The sequence below is a fragment of the Triticum urartu genome, chromosome 7A (assembly GCF_056163025.1).
Source record: "Triticum urartu cultivar PI428250 chromosome 7A, HENAU_Tu73, whole genome shotgun sequence".
NCBI classification, from domain to species: domain Eukaryota; kingdom Viridiplantae; phylum Streptophyta; class Magnoliopsida; order Poales; family Poaceae; genus Triticum; species Triticum urartu.
In genome coordinates, this window is record NC_141879.1 from 712,295,585 (window position 1) to 712,314,798 (window position 19,214).

The 19,214-nt window shown below is 41.4% G+C and overlaps 2 protein-coding genes across 3 annotated transcripts; both read left to right on the forward strand.

Moving 5' to 3' along the window:
* Positions 1-1,598: 1,598 nt before the first annotated feature.
* Positions 1,599-11,521, forward strand: LOC125519417 (uncharacterized). 2 transcript variants are annotated; one of them, XM_087534999.1, is made up of 4 exons: positions 1,599-2,622; positions 2,711-2,908; positions 2,994-3,273; positions 11,110-11,521. In XM_087534999.1, exons 1-4 carry the CDS (start codon positions 1,675-1,677, stop codon positions 11,133-11,135), a joined length of 1,452 nt encoding a protein of 483 aa, XP_087391125.1. In that variant the 5' UTR covers positions 1,599-1,674; the 3' UTR covers positions 11,136-11,521. The 2 variants fall into 2 exon arrangements, with proteins under 2 accessions (XP_087391125.1, XP_087391124.1); XM_087534998.1 differs by having other exon boundaries at positions 11,191-11,521.
* Positions 8,768-10,289, forward strand: LOC147961961 (uncharacterized). The gene has a single exon (XM_087537429.1). The coding sequence runs from the start codon at positions 8,768-8,770 to the stop codon at positions 10,256-10,258; it is 1,491 nt and encodes a 496-aa protein (XP_087393555.1). The 3' UTR covers positions 10,259-10,289.
* Positions 11,522-19,214: the final 7,693 nt, after the last annotated feature.

Here is a 19,214-nt window from a genome sequence, read left to right on the forward strand (position 1 = left end):
GTTGAGGATCATAAAGCGGGCGGCGCAGTTGGCGAGGAAGTAGTCCTTGATCTTGTGCCAGAGGGCAAAGGTGGTGGTGGCGCCGACGACATGATCGCACATGGTGTTGTAGAGAGTGGCGTAGATCCACAAGACAACGTGGGCATCCAACTCAAGATAATGGGAGGGGGCGTTGGGTGGTGGTGGGTGCTCGATGAGGTAGGTGATGCCATAGCGAACCAGCACCATGAGGAAGAATGTCTTCCATTTGTGGTAGTTGTGATTAGCGGGATTGAGAAGGAATTTGATGTGGTTGGCGATATGGTGGTGGAAGATGGAGCCGCGCGTGGTAGGAACAGGTGGGCGGTGGAGGGTGGTGTGCTGGAGTTGAAGAGGGGAGCAACCTGAGATCCAAAAGCGACGGAGGAGTTGGGGAGGAACGAGGGAGCAGTGTCGAAGATGAACGACGGGGACGAGGCAACAGAGGAGGCCGCAGAGGAGTGGGCGGCTGGCGCCGTCGAGGCAGAGAGAGAGCCCGACGATGTGGCGGCCGGCGAGGAGTAGTCGAAGAGGGGAGGCTGAGTGCCGGCCATGGTGAGTCCTGGAGTCTGATACCAAGTTGGAAGATTGTTTCCTTATCTCAATTGATTATGTTAGAGAGTTTTACATATATGCCTCGAGTGAGAGGGAGAGACGGCCCGTGAGAGTAGGCACGCAGGCCCAACAGGTCAAGGAGATCCACAAATCTAGGGGTAGACTACGTACAACATATTACAGTACAATTACAATATACACTTGTCAATAGTGACAAGCGTATTTCCTTGGGTGTCATCCTCGATGCTGCTTCCTTAGCTCACACAGTAGTTCTCTTACTACCATGCTCGACTTGATTGGCAGGCTTCTAGTAATTCGTGTTCGTGTGGTAAGAATCAAATTTATGTGTTACTCTTTTACCACTTTCTTGATGCAAATAACATCAACGGACTTGTCCTGCTATGAATTACATCACGGACTTTGTGCTACTTTATTAGTTGTAGTCTGTTTGTTCAGTTAGTTCACTCAAAGAGAACCGCTTCTTCTCCTGGTGTCTATGTTTCTTGGCAAAATTTGATGTACTTCTGACAGCATCCACGTAAACAACTATCTACCACATTGTTTAATCTGGGGTTTACTCCAGTGGCAAATGTATGAAATCATGCTTTGAGTGGAGATATGATTATCCCCTTTTTGCTAGATTTAACTTTAGTCTATGTGTTGCTCTGTATATATCTCGGCATAAATGGTTCATCATAATAGGGTTTAGTGTAGTGATTTTACTTCTCTTGCTTCCTGGGAAATGTGAATTACATTGTGTTTTCATGGAAGCCTTTTTTTTCCTCTTTAATCATATCAACGTTCTTATCTTTGCCTCTATATGAAGCTAGAAATATTATGATAATGTTGTCTGTAGCAACGCACGGGCATCTACTAGTGAAAATTAGATAGGAGATAGCACACACCAACCAACGCTGGGCTGGGCTGGACGGAGCACTTAAAACAAAATGGACCGGAAGTGGAAATGTGGAATGTTGGCCGAAGCTCGGTACTACTTGCTCAGTCCCCACCTGGTAGCAGTACTACTTGCTCAGTCCCCACCTGGTAGCATAATTCTAGGGTTTCCTTGTCACTGCCGTCGGAGGTGAGATCCGGGCCTCGATGGAGCCGACCTCGGGGCCTCGCCGGAGTTCCACCCAGGAGCCGGATGGCCCATACGACGGAGCGGATCGCATCAGCGCCCTCCCCGACGACCTGCTCCTCGACATCCTCGCCCGCCTCCCCTGCGCCGGCGCCGCCGCGCGCACTGGCGTCCTCTCCCGCCGGTGGCACGGCCTCTGGGCCCGTCTCCGCCAGATCATCTTCCGCGACGTGCCCTTCCTCTCGCTCGAGGCGGCGCTCGGCCGCGTCCCTCCTCCCCCGCCAGCGGTTTCCCTCCTCGGAATCCGCGTCCCCCAGAAGCGGTGGCGCAGCGTCTTGGCCATCCCCAACGAGGACCAGGTAGACAGCGCCGTCGTCAATTCGCTGCTCCGGGCCGCGGCGCGGCTCGCGCCAGAGAAGCTCGTCTTCCACCTTCCTGCCTACTTAATCGGCCGTTTCCGTCTCGCCGTCGACCTGCCTCGCCTGGACGGCGCCACCTCCATCGCGCTGGGCTTTCCCTCCCCCTACTCCCTACGCTTGCCGGACGGTGCCGACTTCCCAGCACTCGAGGCGCTGTCCCTGACATACTGCAGCACCGACCTCGACGCCTGGCTCTCCTGCTGTCCGCGCTTGCGCACGCTCCGCGTCTGCAGGGTCTTGTTTCCTAACCACAAGTGCGACATTAGGGTCAACTCCCTGTCGCTGCAGGAGCTTGTTGTGTACCGCGAGCTCAGCTTGACACAGCAAGTCGACATCGTTGCGCCAGCGCTGAAGGAATTGACCATGTCATTTAGAACAAAGAAGCTGATCAGCATCTCTCTCTTGACACCATTGGTGGAAAAGGTTTCGTGGCACTGCTACTACTCGGGGCCGTATATTGTGTTTGGTCTCTGGGGCATCAACAAGTTGCAGCTACAGACGGCAGACAAACAAGGACAGCTATCCTCCCTGCAAATTCATGCCTACGCGGTGCGTCCCCTCGACTGCTCTATCTACTGCAAACTCTTAGTAAATTAATTTTGTGAATGATATATATCTTTGCAAATTGTTTTTTTAGGACACGTCTTTTCTTCACGCCGAGGCGGGCAACTTCGCGCAGGAGATAGAGAAACATATGGTTGCCGCCTTCTCTGTTTTAGAGCTGCATCTCACAGCAAAGAGGCATGCTTTTGGAGTGTTTGTGTTTCATCTCCTTGGGATGGATCGGATTCGTACTGCTACGCGGAGGCTTAAGGTCGACCTACAGAGATCAGCGGTAATTCTCTGCTCTGCTTATAACCCCAACTGATTATATACCCCAATAATACATTGTGTGGTTATTCAACTTTTTTGGGTTTTAGATGAAAGAAGGATGCACGCCACTTTGTCCTTGTGAGTTTCCGAACTGGAAGTCCCAAATTATCTGCTTGGCTGCTCTCGAAGAAGTGGAGTTCAATGGCTTAGAAGGAGAGGATCATGAGTTTGATTTACTTAAATTGATACTCGGATGTGCACCGATGTTAAAAAGAATGATCGTGAAGCTGTCAGAGGAGACCTCGGCAAGTAATGATGGATGCGCAAAGATATGCAACATCTTCAATGCATGTTCTTCTGTGGACTGTGATGTTTATGACAGCTCTGGTGAGTATCTGTTTGGCATGCATTATTAGCATCTCCTAGATAAAACAGAGATATAACTGTTAATCGTTGTGTAAAATTCGTCGAATATGTGGCGTTGGCATGCCAATTATAAAGTTTGGTTGTGCATGTCTATTCATTAGCTGATTAAACTTCAATATTTTTGTAGAAATATAAACTGAATGCTGGATTGTCTGATAAGGAAAAATCAATATTCTTAATCAGCCTTCCTTGCCTAAATTGCTCTTTTGCATTTCGAAATCTTCCTTATTGATCTTGCCCTACTGTTTTGTGTTTGTATATTTGACTTTCTTGGTTAGCTGAAGTGTCCCATCTGAATTCACTGGCCTTGGGTTTGGTACAAACTCTCTTCAGCAAGTACTTTGCCTATTGTTTCAGGTGTCAGGCTGTATTCCATTTTATTTGCCAACTAGTGGAATAGCCCGCGCAAAATACGTGGCTAGATTCATCATGTGTTTTTTACTATTTCATTTGCTATCTTAAATGTGCATACGTTTTTTCTTAAAGTTGTTATATAATGAAGCGTGACATTCGAATTCAAGGGAACTCAATTCATAATAAGCATTTGTTAGCGTTGAAAAAAACATGTCTAAATGTGTAATCCAAATACCCTTATGCAGTTCTCTATGAAGCAAGCCCAATTTTGTTCGGTCTACGAAATTGCTAGGCACACAGACTCAATTTTGTTCGGCCCATTTTGGCTTCTTTATTTGCCACATCATATCCTAAGCCTGACTACAAGGGCATCATTGTCTTCTCTACCCCGGTTGTGCAAATTAACCAAAACTTTTATCGCAGCGAACATAGGTGTATGCTGACTTGGAGGTTTAGGTGTGATTTGAACATGATGGCAGGGTTGAGTTGGCTATTGTACGTGAGCCATATCTCTTTGGTATATCTGGAGAAAACAAATAATTTGTAATTATTTCAATCTTATAAGGAATTTTTTTAGTGTTTTTATATTTTCACTACGAATTGTCACTTAGCACCTATTATGTTGGATGTACCTTCTCTATTCTTATATCGTGTGTCCGTGTATTTGCATATCAAGATTATAATACGAGATCTCCCCTGTGTAAAAATGTAATATTTCTTCATTTTGTTGTTTCCATATAATTATGGCCCAAAGTTGTAGTTTGTGCACTGCCTATGCCATAAGAAACTTTATTTCACCTGGTCGCATCCACTGTGTGCTTTGCTTTAACAATCAACGTAAATGTTTCACTTTGTTTGTACTTACTCATAGGTTCAAGCCATAGCCACATGTTGGAGAGGATTGTTGCCCCAAGTATAGTATCTAGTAAATCCAATGATACGTCTTCTGTCACTACGCCCATCCAGTTCTATACGCTAGTGAAATTACCAAATAACCTACTGTTCCAAATTCAAAGAATCTTACATGTATAAGTATGATGACTACATTTAATCTGTTTATATGTATAGCCTGCATGGTGGATATATTTTTGGGTCTGTCTAGGACACATCTAGATGTGACATAACTATGTCACATCTAACCTGATAAGCACTATGTTTATGGTCTATTTTTTTTGTCCCAGCTTTTTTTTATTTCTTGTTGCTGCGTAGTTATTTTTAGGAGGTTAGATGTGACATCATTAAAAAACATCTAGATGTGAATTAGACAAATTGTATATTTTTTGAAAGATATGACAACATATTTTGTATGAGGGTCGTCATGAAAAATTGATATATTTGAAGAAATATATTTAATGGCCTAGATCCTTTCAAATTAACACCTATAATTTTAAACAAAGAATTATCACTGAGCATTTGACTTGTTAAAAAATATATTGGTAGATAATTCAGTATCACATTGTTGACAGTTGATTTGCGATCTAACGCTTTAAAAAATCTCAAAATTAATATAATATATATGAAAACTACAACTCTAAATATACATAACACATGTAGTCATGCCAATTGGTGGTTTACTTTGCTAGTTACAACGTATTTTAGTTTGCAACTGAACAATTTGATTTTCACAGAAGACGTTTTTTACAATTAGAAAATCTCAAATTTGTATAATTATTACGTAGACAATTGATATGTATACTTATTCAATTCTTATGGTGCTATAGATTTAAAAGTCATGTCAACATTTTTTGTGTGGAAAAACTGGCCCCGCCGGTGCAGAGATACGACACTAGCGCCGATTGGAGAAGAGGGCGACCCGGGTGGACTGCCGTGGAAGACTTGACTTCCGGCGATTGCCGGCGACTGGCGTGATGCCGATCTCCTTCCTCTCCACCTCTTCTTCTCCCTCCTCTCCTCACCCCCTCCTTGCTCCCTAGCCGATCCTCCCTGTCTCTGCTCGCCTCATCCACTCAATCCTCTCTTTGCTGCCTTCTTTCTCTGTCTCTTCCCTCTCAGATCCCGTTCCCATCTTCTCGATCCAGCCTGATCTAATCCGACGGAGGCCCTCCTGGCCAGATCCGGTTACTCCTCGCCGCCCCCGCCCCGCCCCCCCTCCCCCCCCCCCCCACACACACAACCCACTTTCGTTACTCCCAGCCCTGTATTCCTTCTAGTTCGAGTCAAGCTGCAGTAGAATATCAGGATGACTTTAGCTCCTCTTGCCAACGAGATAGAGTGGATCTTAGGAGTGGTCAAGGGGGGAGGAGATGGAATTTGATGCTGTAGTACATGGGAACATGACCGACTCTTTTTCTTGGGCAATGGCGCATGGCCCTAACGCGTCTCGGGCGCCATGAAAGCCATAGCTTGGAATTGCCGAGGTATGGGCCGAGACCTCGGCAATGAACGTATGCTATTTCTGGCCAATCTGATTCGTTCTACTAAAGCTCAGGTAACCTTTGTTTCCGAAATCAAATCTTCCAAGGTTCGGTCGGTTGATCTTGTTAATAGGTTTGATGTTGCTAATAGTTTTGTTGTTCCTTCTAGAGGAGCCTCTGGAGGGCTTTGGCTTATGTGGAATGATGAACTCAATGTGTCTGTTCATAGTGCCTCCTTTCATTATATTTTAGCTAATGTAGTTCATCTAGCCTCGGGTGTTCACTTTTGTTTGATTTGTATATATGGTGACCCCTACCATAGGCAGACTAGTGCTATTTGGAGTCAAGTTTCTGCTTTTGTGTATGATAACTTGGGTAAGCCCATGATGTGTATTGGAGACCTTAATGACATCTTGTTTGATACAGATGGTTGTAATGGTAGTGTTAATTATTATCGCATGTCTGCTTTTCATTCCCTTGTTAAAAATTGTGGTTTTTTTTATATTGGTTTTAGTGGTCCTGCGTATACTTGGCGTAACAAACAGCATACTGTTAATCCTATTTACAGACGTCTAGACCGATGCCTTGTCAACTCTGACTGGTGTGCGCATTATCCTAATTCTAAAGTGCTCAACTTACCTATTATTCTCAGTGATCATGCGCCCATTCTCATTTCTACAGACGGTAATTTTCTTAAGCCGAGGCAAACTTTTAAATTTGAAAACTGGTGGTTGCTTGAAAAAGACTTTACTAGCTTTGCAAAATCTGCTTGGAATAATTGCACTTTTACCTCTTTTGCAGCAAAGTCTTCTTCTTTGGCAGGTTCTTTGAAGAAGTGGTGCAAGAAGAAAAAGCCCTTCCAGCAAGAGCTTTTGGAAATTGAGTCCAGTATTAATCAGATTCAGCAGCTTCCAATTCAGCAGCAAAATCACACTTTGAAAAGCTCTCTCACTCTTAGGTATGAACAAACTCTCTCTAAGCTCAATCAATTTTATAAACAGAGAAGTAAGAAGGGTTGGGCCACTGCTGGTGATCGTAATACTAAGTTTTTTCATCAGGCTGTGATCAAAAGAAGAAAAAGAAATACTATTTGTTCCATTAAGGATGAGAATGATGTGCTTCATTTTAAACCTAGTGCTATCACTAATACTTTTGTCAATTATTTTAGATACATCTTCTCTTCGCCAAACAATAACACTGCAAGGCCTTTTCTTAATACTCGTTTGCCTGACAACTCTTTGGATCCTACTTACTTTCTTCCAGATAAACATGAGATTTTGCAGATTCTCAAAGATATGAAGTTGAATGCTTCTCCGGGTCCGGATGGATTTAATGTTGAATTTTATCTGGCAGCATGGGATTGGATTGGCAAGGAAGTTACTCAACTTGTGACTACCTTTTATAAAACTGGTATTTTACCTCCTCATATCAATGACACTAATATTGCTCTCATTCCAAAAAAGTTAGTTTCTCAAGTTCCTATGGATTATCGTCCCATTAGCCTTTGTAATGTTGTCTACAAAATCATTGCGAAATCATTGGCTAATAGGATTAAGCCTCATCTTCCGGACTATATTGATCCGGCATAACAAGCCTTTATTGAGGGTAGAAGAATTAGCGATAACATCATTATTGCTCAAGAGATTACTCACTCCTTCGCTCTAAAATCGTGGAATCATCATGCTTTCATGCTCAAGATAGATCTTGCTAAAGCTTTTAATCATCTTGAATGGAGTTTCATTGTGTCTGCTCTTGCACGTAAAGGTCTGCATGGTCATTTCATTAATTTGATTCATGCTTGCATTTCTTCTCCTACTTTCTCTGTGCTTATTAATGGGCAGCCTTCTCATAAATTTAAAAGTTTCAGAGGTATTCGTCAAGGCTGTCCCATGTCGCCTTATTTGTTTGTTATTGCTATCAATGAATTATCTGTTGCTCTTAATGAAGCTCTAGCTGCTCATCATCTCCAGGGTATTTCACTTGGTCCAGATTGCCCTTCTATTCATTCTCTGTTGTTTGCAGATGATCTGTTGGTTTGTGGTCAAGCCACTATGCAGGAAGCAAATTCTATGGCTCAACTCATCCATCACTTTTGTTATATTTCAGGTCAAACACCAAATTGGGCCAAATCTGCTATTCTTTTTAGTACTCATGTTAGTCAAACCACTATTCAAGAGATTAAGCAAGTTTTTCCTGTTTCTATCATGGATAACAATTTCACCCACCTTGGTCATCTGCTTATTCTTCCTGCTAAAAATAGAACTGCTGCTTACAACTTTGTTATTGATAAATTTCTGAATAAATTGCCTGCTTACAAAGCTAATATGCTCTCTCATGCTGCTAGGCTTGAGCTCATTAGGTCTGTGTTCTCTGCTATTCCTGTGTACTACATGTCTAATATTTTGTTTACCAAGAAGTTTATAGCCAAACTCACTGCTATTATAAGGAACTTTTGGTGGACAGGAATCAGAGAGAATAATTCTAACAAGAGCCTTTGTCTTAGGGCTTGGAAGGACATTTGCAATTCCAAACAGGAAGGTGGTCTTGGCATTAGGAACTTGCAAGCAATTAATGAGGGCTTACTTCTTGCAGCTGCTTGGAGGCTTGCTAAAGACCCTTCCTCCCACCTTCATCTTGTGCTGAAATCTAAATACTTCCATGATGCCTCTATTTGGACTGCTATTTCTACTACTCCAAAACATGCTTTCTGGTCATCCATTTTAAAAATGTTGCCTAAACTGAAAGATCACTCTTTTTACCAACTCACGCAAGGGAATATCTCTCTTTGGAGTACCCCTTGGTGTTCCCTTTGGGATTCTGTTCATGACAATCTTATTATTCAGCCTTCAGGATACATATATCCTTCTCTTGTTAAGGACCTTTGGATACCGGGTCAGAAAGTCTGGAACAATGACCTCATTAACTCTCTTTTTCAACAGCCTCTAGCCTCTGTTATCGTTCAAACTGACATTATTCACCAAGATTGCCCGGATATATTATGTTGGGATCTAACTCCTAATGGTACTTGTTCTTCCAAGTCCACTTATAAATTGTGTTTGCAGGATATTCATGCCAATCCAAGAAATACTCCTTCCCAAGTTTCTTTGCAGATGAAAAATCTTCTCAAGTTGATTTGGAAGCAAAAGTTGATGATCCCCAGAGTTCAAACTTTCGCTTGGAGATTCCTTCCGAAAGCTCTTCCCACATGTTTGAGGGTTGGGCGCTTTTCCGTACATATTTCTCAATATTGTTGCAGATGTGGTCAGCAAGAGGATGAGGTTCACATGTTTTTTCTTTGTGACTTCACTAGAGCTGCTTGGTTTTCTCATCCTTGGTTCATCAGAACAGATGCTTTAGTTCAGATCTATACCAATATCCATAGTATAATTCTTACTTTACTTAATATGAACCATCTGCATGCTTCTGTTGTCAACATTCTAAATTTTATGTGGTGTCTTTGGAAAGCGAGGAATGATTATCTTTTTAATAGAAAGAAAGCTACCCCTCACCAAGTTAATATTGCTGCTACTTCTTTATCTAATGATTTCTGTGATCTGCTTAACAGTTCTTCACACCATCAGCCTCAAAACTCCAGTTGTATCTTAACCCATACTAATCAACTTCCCTTGCAGGGACAAACGCTTAAATCAGATCTTCTTATCACGGGACCGAAAGTATATACTGATGCATCTTTTAAGTGCAAAAAAATTCCAGGTTTATTGCAGGGAACAGCAGCCACTGGAGTTGGTATCTACATTTCTTTGCCGCACGATCAGAAGGAAGTCAGCGTGCAGATTCAAGCTTCCACCTCAATTACAAGTACTCCTCTGCAGGCTGAAGCGTTTGCTCTTCTCTTGGCTGCAAAAGTAGCTAAATGTCTCAACATCAGCCAGCCGACCTTCCTCACAGACTGTCTCTCTTTGGCTTCATTTGCGGCTAGTAGAAAGATTACTGAAACTGCTACCCCTTGGACTATCAGGAAAGTTTTAGCTGATTTCTTCTGCTACTCTTCAGACCTTCAACCTAGAGTGTTCCATATTTCCAGGGAAATTAATGAAATTGCTCACAACGTCGCTCATCAGGTTCTTACATCAAATGTAGAACCTGACATATGTTGTTTTGCTTCGGCTCACAGGAACATGGCTTGCCCTGTAGTTTCTCTCCTCTCTAATTTCGAGTTTGAGGGCTTTGTAATTCATGCTGTACGTTGCTATTGAGCTGAGCTGAATGGAAAGTTTGGCGCTTCGTGCGCCTTTTGTTGTTCAAAAAAAAACATTTTTTGTGTGGTATGTCAATAAGTTTTTATCCGGATTATCGTGAAGAACTGACACATTTGAAGGAGTATATGTACCGTACTGCCACAGCTCTTTTTTATTGCCTTTTGCTTTCCATCCAAAGCAGCTCACGCGTACTGGTATTGGACTTGTATTCGGTTTTGCTTTTACATCTGGACACGCAGGTCACACGTATTGGTATTGGACTCATGCAGATTGCCTAATATGGACCTTCCTTTTTTGCATAGCTAACCTTGCTGTCTGTGTACCTTATGATGTTTTTTTACGGGAGTACTTTTTTTTTACTTATGATGTTATGCATAGGCATATACATGGGAAACGTGGTAGTTTTTTTCTGGAGCAACGTGGCAGCTCTTTATGTTTATACGGACATGTTAAATATGTCACATAAAAACTTTAAATCTTAGCCATTATTATTTTGATCAAACTGTGCAAATATCATTAGCATCTGTGGACCAACCTAGAGGCTTGTTCGACTTTTGTTTTAATACACATATAATAGAAGATAACAATATTATGTGGTCTGCATTGGTGACAGAAGAATGTGCACCTGAAGTTAGTTGTCTCATTTGAATTTTTCATCGACTGTTGGGTTTCTTTCTACTCTCAACCTATTGTGTTATACTACATTTGTATCAAAATATAAGACATTTTTGCAGTTCAAAAAACATCGTATATTTTGGTACGGAGTATTTGACAACATTCCTATGCATACTCCACATTTGGTTCTTGCGGTTCTCATCGAAGTTTGTTTCAATTTGCCTCCTCCGCAGGGCTAATTCTTGGTTGCTTCAATTGATCATCTGGCGTGCTCTTTTGCTAAAATTGCCCCTTGACGTGATTCTCATCCTTAGGTCTGCGGATTCATGGTGTGCATTGGCAAGATCATCCTTAGTTCAGCGGATTCGTGGTGCGCATTGACAAATTCTCAGGACTTTGCTTGGTTGCTTCTACTGATCATCTGGCGTGTTTCATTGCCAGTGTACTGTACTAGCTGTATACAAGGTGCTCAGTTATATCTTGTGTGGTTTGTATGATGTTTGACTATTGAATTAATGCACTCTACTCATGTCATGAGTCAATTGCCCGAAGCTGATAATCATGTTAAGCCTATGGTTCTAATTCCTATTTTGGGTATTCTCATTGTGACGATGCACTGCATGTTTTCAGCAGGAGTAAAATGATCTGCAGTGAATGTTCCCCTTACCGCTCTTTTTGTTTATACAGCTGTGCTTGGATGAACCAAACAGCTCTGTGAGATAGCTCAGTATCTTAAACTACTGCAACTATATGATGTATTGAAGATGCATCTTGAGTAACTTCGATTTAGTAGAATCTGCGTCATTTTGTGTTCGGCGCAAGGTTCGAGACATTGCTGCAGTGGGTGGGGGGTGCTTAGCTCACCCCCCCCCCCCCCCCCCCACAACACACACACCACTCTCTTCGTGCTACTGGCAGGGTTCTTTCAGCTGATCTTAGTGTTACTGTTGCTGGTTAGGCCTCTGCTTTTGTTCATCAGTGGCGGTCGGCATGCCGTTAGCTCTTCATACCAACTGAGGCTTGGATTTTTTTTGTCTCTTGCCTATGGTAGGTCTTTTCTTGTCGCTCACCATCCTTTTGCTGTCGTAATCGCGGATATTTTTAGATCTTGCTTAGTTTTTTGTCTGCGACTGTTTCTGTGTGTGGCTGCTGATCGTGCTAAGTTGTTTCTTCACTCCGATGCTCGTGCTATTTTGTCCCCTCTTTCTGGGGTTTGCTGCATTCGATTTTTATTGTGCCTCTTCTCCTCACTTGTCGTCCATTTTCTTTCATCGTCTTGGTTGCAGCTATTCAGAGCAGCTAATTGTTCTTCGTTTGTGTCTTTTCTTATACCAACGTACTGTTGTTGGAGTTATAGATGTTAATGTGTTACTTTTGCGGCAGTGTTTGTAGAAAAATGATGAATTCTGGATGTGGAGTAGCCGTTCGCATGTCCAATGTGGCATAGAATCATTGTTCTTGGAAACTTCTCTTGGTTAATTTTGTAGAATAGTTGTGAATGTCAATGAGCAAGAAGTGTCCTCTTTCAATAGCCCATATCTTCCAACACAACAGGCTTAAGAAACAGTCAGCCGGCATCAGCGACAACTAATCACTTAACAAAACCATGGACAGGGGTCTTAAAGCTCATCACTAGCCCGTCAATATTTGGCTTGTTCCGGTGAATGATAGCAAGTAGGATATGGAGGTCGTGGCTCACTAGCTAGGACTAGAGATAGCCCTCCTAAAGATAGCTAGGCATGATAGCCATGGCTTGGAGTTACCATTCATGTGTCTATCTTAAATTGTGAGCGATGGCTCATCTAAAGTTGGTTCTAAACTTTGATGTGCCTAACCTTCTAAACATTACGCATTTTATCGCTTCATGGTGGCTTGGAGTTTTCCTTCACTAATAAGAGGCGCTTTGCAAGAGTTTGATTATTTGATGATGTAGGTGTTTTCACAAGCTCAATGTAAATTACCTGGAGATGCTTCAAATCCTGTACAACTTTGCTCAATCATGTATTGTTGGCATCCTGAAACTGTACCTGTTTTGCTGCACTGTTGCCTGGCTGTAATAGAGTCATGGTATTCTTTGCAGTCGAGAACCCATCCATTACAGAGTACAAATGGTGATTCAATTTCTACCATTGAGACTGTTCTCAATTATCATCGAAACCACTGGTAAACTTACAAAGAACATAACTAAAACAGTGGTGGTATTCTATTATTGCTGCAGAATAAACTAAAACTACTGAAGAAATTTAGCAATTTAGTAGCAAATAGAATTCTATTTCAAAGTATTTTCAGTCAATTTCAAAGCGCATTCAGCTTGCAAGTTGAGAACAATGTATCTCTAAGAATAGAGAATGCATACGTACATTAGAACTTGTGAGGAAAAAAAATAAGATAGCAGTCCACTGGCCACCCTATGAATTTCTAGAAAACTTCATTTGCTCGGTAGTCGACAGTTTATCTTGGCAAGATGTCGCATGCCTTCCACTAATGCCAGCAGTTATTTTCAGATCACCTGATTTCGTGAGCCCTAACCACGTTGTTATGCTTGTTATAGAGATTCTGATGGTAGTTGGAGGGCTTGAGACACGCATCCATGACATGAACATGTGATGGTGCCTGTTTCAAAACCTGCGTCCGGCATGCCGCTGCCACACATCCATACAGGCTTCCACGGTTGAGTTATGAGAGATGACGATGAGCTATTGCTGCTAGGCAACGCAATACATGCTACAGAGAGATGGCGATCTAGAATCTGCCAAAAAAGATCTTCCAAAATATTAAATTTCTGTTACATAGAATTTGAAATTAGATGAATATGTGGGTAGAAGTATCGAAACGATAGAAAAGTTTAAGAAATCCACATACCTTGGACAGATGAGAGATCGGCATTAGCCGACGGGTTTTACTTTCCGTGCGTTCTTGACTTCCTCTCTTTTCCCGGAAAGGAGATCACATCAGTGTTTTACCCATAATGATGGTAGTGTTTACGTGAGGAACCGATCTGAAGAGTAGCATGGGGTGACCGACGCCTGCTGATTATCTTCATGTCAGCGTTCAAAACGTACAAACATGTAACTTGCCTGGTTGCTATTGGGGAGAAAGAGAAAGCGAGATTAGGGGCACACAGAAGGAGAGAATAACACGGGAGGCTCGCCAGATCAAAAGAAGTCACCATGGACGGGAGAAGGCTTGAGGAAGGAGAGGAGCGCCTGGCCACCAGGCAACTGGATTCATTTTTTCTTTCTGTTAGCGAGATTGGATTTGTATATTCCTTCTATACCAAGAAGCCACTTTTTTTTTCTGTGCCTATTCTTCCTCCCGTACGTGAAAGCATGAGGGCCTTTATTTTTATTTTAACTGTTATCAACAACGGTGATGCAAGATTGGATGGAGATTAATCTCATTTGGCTTCTTTTGAAAGAAAGAAAAGCTAATCGTATAACTATTGATTTCTAGTTTTTTTTTCTTTTGGCTTCTATGTTCCCAACTTCACGTGAAAGCCTTTTAAAAACATAACTCCATGTGAAAGCAATATGGGCCTTTCCAATCATCTTTTAATTGACATATGCTGGTTCATTTTTTTTCTTGTTTCTATTTTTGACGGGTTAATCTACACCGTAATAATTTGGCCCCACCAGATAAACGGCTCGTAATTTTTGATTAACGTGGTAATTTCTAGGGAGTCTGTAATTATTATAATATATATATATATATTCTAGGGAGTCTGTAATTATTATAATATATATAATATATATAATAATATATAATATATAATATATAATAATAATAATAATAATAATAATAAAGTAAGTATAGAAGTATAGATATAGATAGATAGATATAGATATAGATATAGATGTTTACTCATATCAATGGCATAATCGGCTAATGAGCAATAATAACAAATCTCGGATGACAACACTTTCTCAAAATAATCATGATATGATATGACAAGATGGTATCTCGCTAGCCCTTTCTGAGACCGCAAAACATAAATGCAGAGCACCTTTAAAGATCAAGGACTGACTAGACATTGTAATTCATGATAAAAGAGATCCAGTCACAGTCATACTCAATGTAAACTAACAGTAATGGATGCAAATGACAGTGGTGCTCTTCAACTGATGCTTTTTACAAGAGGATGATGACTCAATATAAAAGTAAATAGATCGGCCCTTCGTAAAGGGAAGCAGAGATTTGTAATATGTGCCAGAGCTCGGTTTTGAAATAGATATGAATAACATTTTGAGCGGTATACTTTCATTGTCAATATAACAACCGAGAGATCTCGATATCTTTCATGCTACACACATTATAGGCGGTTCCCAAACAGAATGGTAAAGTTTATACTCCCCTCCACCAACAAGCATCAATCCATGGCTTGCTCGAAACAATGAGTGCCTCCAACTAACAAGAATCCCGGGGCAGTTTTGTTTGCAGTTATTTTGATTTGATTTGCATAAAGCATGGGACTGGGCATCCCGGTGACCAGCCATTTTCTTGTGAGTGAGGAGCGGAGTCCACCCATCTTAAAAATAACCCGCCTAGCATGGAAGATAAAGACAGACCTAGTTGATACATGAGCTATTCGAGCATACAAAACAGAATGTTTATTTGAAGGTTTAGAGTTTGGCACATACAAATTTACTTGAAACGGCAGGTAGATACCGTATATAGGTAGGTATGGTGGACTCATATGAAATAACTTTGGGGTTTATGGAATTGGATGCACAAGTAGTATTCCCGCTTAGTACAAGTGAAGGCTAGAAAAAGACTGGGAAGCGACCAGCTAGAGAGCGACAACAGTCATGAACATGCATTAAAATTAATCAACACCGAATGCAAGCATGAGTAGGATATAATGTACCATGAACATAAATATCATAGAGGCTATGTTGATTTTGTTTCAACTACATGCGTGAACATGTGCCAAGTAAAGTCACTCGAATCGTTCAAAAGAGGATACCACTCTATCATACCACATCACAACCATTTTAATAGCATGTTAGCACGCAAGGTAAACCATTATAAACTTCTAGCTAATTAAGCATGGCATAAGCAACTACAATCTCTAATTGTCATTGCAAATATGTTTCTTTCATAATAGGCTGAATCAGGAACGATGAACTAATCATATTTACAAAAACAAGAGAGGTCGAGTTCATACCAGATTTTCTCATCTCAATAAGTTCATCATATAATCATCATTATTGCCTTTCACTTGCATGACCGAATAGTGTGGATAATAATAATAGTGTACATGCATTGGACTAAGCTGAAATCTGCAAGCATTCAATTCAAGAGAGAAGACAAGGTAATTAATATGGGCTCTTTGTTACATCAACAGTAATGCATATGAGAGCCACTCAACATTTTCATTATGGTCTTCTCCTCTCGACCCTCAAAGAACAAGAAAATAAATAAAACTATTTACATGGGAAAGCTCCCAACAAGCAAAAGAAGAACGAGAAATCTTTTGGGGTTTTCTTTGAGGGTCAAGCAAAAGAAGAACAAGCAAAAGCAAAATAAAACTACAACATGAAAAGTAAACTAACTAAAAACTATAACATTTTTTTTGGTTTTTCTAAGGTTTTTCAAACACACAAGAAGAAAGCATAAAAAGGGAAATAAACTAGCATGGATATTACAATGAAAAAGTATGAGCACCGACAATTGGCATGAGTGTGTGAACATGAATGTAATGTCGGTGAGAGATACGTATTCCCCCAAGCTTAGGCTTTTGGCCTAAGTTGGTCTATGGGCACGACTGGCCTGGCGGATATCCAAAGTTATAGTTGGGGTCGTACTAAGAAGGATCCCCCTGGTGCCACTGGTTGGCGATCGCTTCCGGATTCCACTGATAAACAGACTACCGGTGAGGATCAAATTGTTGTTCCGGCTCTGGCTCTGTAGCTGATGTGGGGTTTCGGTAGGCGTGAATGGCCTCCGGCGGAACAAGATACTTGCCTGCAGATAAGTCAAACAAGGAAGGAGCAGGCAAAGTAATAGTCTCAGGGTGATTTCTATCAAATATCAGCTTGTACTTAAGCATCTTTTCCTTATTCTTAACAATAAAATAATGTGCTACCATACTCTTATAGTCTAGAAAAACAGGAGGCAACAACTTTCCTTCTTTCTCATAATGCCTAATAGGTAAGTTAAAATGTGCAGCGAGGCGCGAGGTGAAGATACCTCCCAAGATGGGGTCCTTATTACGGTTAAGATTTAACCGCTTTGCAACAATAGCGCCCATACTAAATGTGTCATCACGGAACAAGGCATGGCACAAATAACAATATCAGAGGCACTAAGGTTGCCACAGTTTCCGCGGCCAATTAAGCATCTACTAGCAAATATTGCAAAGTAACGTAAAACAGGAAAATGTATGCTAGTAATTCTTGCATCGGAAACTTTCCTCGTTTCCCCTACAACAATTGTATCAATAAACCCTTCCACATTGTCACGATATGGTTCCTCTATGCTGCCCTCAAAAGGTATCAAACAAACCCGGCAAAAATCACGAAATGACATCTCCTTATGCTCATCATATAAATAAAATTCCACCGAAGGTGGTGAGCTCCTAGCATGGTAATGAAAGTTTTGCACAAAGATATTGGTGAGTAAGAGATACTGTTCGCATTGGTCGTGGAGGAAGGCGGTGAGGCCTGCATTCTCAGCCAACTCATATAAATCATCATAAATCTCGGCTGCTCTCAAGAAATCATCATAAGGCCATTCAAACGGTCGAACCTCTGCAGTATGAGGGGGATTATACTTGGGCTTCTTGTTCTCTTCACTTTGTTTATCCTTCGAGCTTCGGCTCGATGAGCCCCTCAAAAATCTCTTCATCTTTTTCTGAATTTTTATGAAATTTTTAGTAACTTCAAAATAAAAGTGAACCAAACTCAACAAAATTGATAGCAACTACTCCTACAAGTGTCTAGAGGCAATATCATGCATTAAAACTACTTTTGACCATATAAATTTGACATGCAAGCTCAAGAACAGGGTCACCTAAGCAGCAAAAATTTGCAATAAATAAAGCACTAGAATAAAAACTAATTGGACCATTGGAGGAGTCACATACCAAAGAACAATCCTCCAAAGTAGTTTTGTGAACGAAGCTTTGAGCTAGGAGATCGAAAATGGCAGCAAGATAAGCTAGAACTTGGGTTTGAGCTGCTTGGTGATTTTTTTGGGAGGAAGAAGAAGTGTGTGGTAGCTGGAATAAGTGGAGGGGAGCCACCATGGGCCCACGAGGCAGGGGGCGCGCCCAGGGGACTAGGGCGTGCCCTCTACCCTCGTGGGTACGTGGCTGCTCCCCTGCTGTGTTTTCAGTGCCAGATATTCTCAAATATTCCAGAAAAATCATATTTAATTTTTAGGGCATTTGGAGAACTTTTATTTTTGGTGTATTTCTATTACATTGATAATTCAGAAAACAGACAAAAAAAATACTATTTTGCTTTATTTAATATAAATAACATAAAGTAAAAAGAGGGTACAGAGAGTTGTGTTTTCTAAATTCATCCATCTCATGCTCATCAAAAGGAATCCACTAACAAGGTTGATCAGGTCTTGTTAACAAACTCATTTCAAATAATATGAAACCGGAGAATTTTCGAATAACACTAGGTTACCTCAACGGGGATATGCATGCCCCCAACAATAAGAATATCATATTTATTTTTGACAGTAGGAAGAGGAAATTCAAAACCTCCAATAGTAGTTGTTGAAATTTTTCCAATAGAATTGATACTGTGGACTTGAGGTTGTTTCCTCGGAAAGTGTACCGTATGCTCATTACCATTAACATGAAAAGTGACATTGCCTTTGGTGCAATCAATAACAGCCCCTGCAGTATTCAAAAAGGGTCTTCCAAGAATAATAGACATACTATCGTCCTCGGGAATATCAAGAATAACAAAGTCCGTTAAAATAGTAACGTAGGCAACCACAAAACACTACAAAAAAAGACACATCCGTGACATTTTGGGCCAAACGAAAAAATATTCTGTCATACATATGACACTTCTATGACGATAATTGTGACAAAACCAGGTATCATCATAGATGTGGTGGGCTCCTACTTCTATGACAAAAAATCATGATAGAAAATGGGCTTTTCGTCCTGGGCGGGCTGGAGATGCAGCTGCATGACATTCTTTGGGCCGTCAATGACGGAACAAACCGTGGTAGAAGCGAGGCGAGGAAAATTTCGGGGAGTTCCCGGTTACGGTTGGAGGTCGGGGGCTGAGCGATGCGCGTTTCTCTCGTACACGTACGCGCGTGTGTGCGAGGCGTTGGCTCTAACTAAACCCGAGCGAGGCGTTGGGCTCTA

Coding starts and splice junctions, on each gene's coding strand:
- LOC125519417 (XM_087534998.1), top strand. CDS start 1,675: ATGGAGCCGACCTCGGGGCCTCGCCGGAGTTCCACCCAGGAGCCGGAT. Junction 2,623..2,710: donor TGCAAATTCATGCCTACGCG/GTGCGTCCCCTC, acceptor TTGTTTTTTTAG/GACACGTCTTTTCTTCACGC. Junction 3,274..11,190: donor TGATGTTTATGACAGCTCTG/GTGAGTATCTGT, acceptor TCTCATCCTTAG/GTCTGCGGATTCATGGTGTG.
- LOC147961961 (XM_087537429.1), top strand. CDS start 8,768: ATGTTGCCTAAACTGAAAGATCACTCTTTTTACCAACTCACGCAAGGG.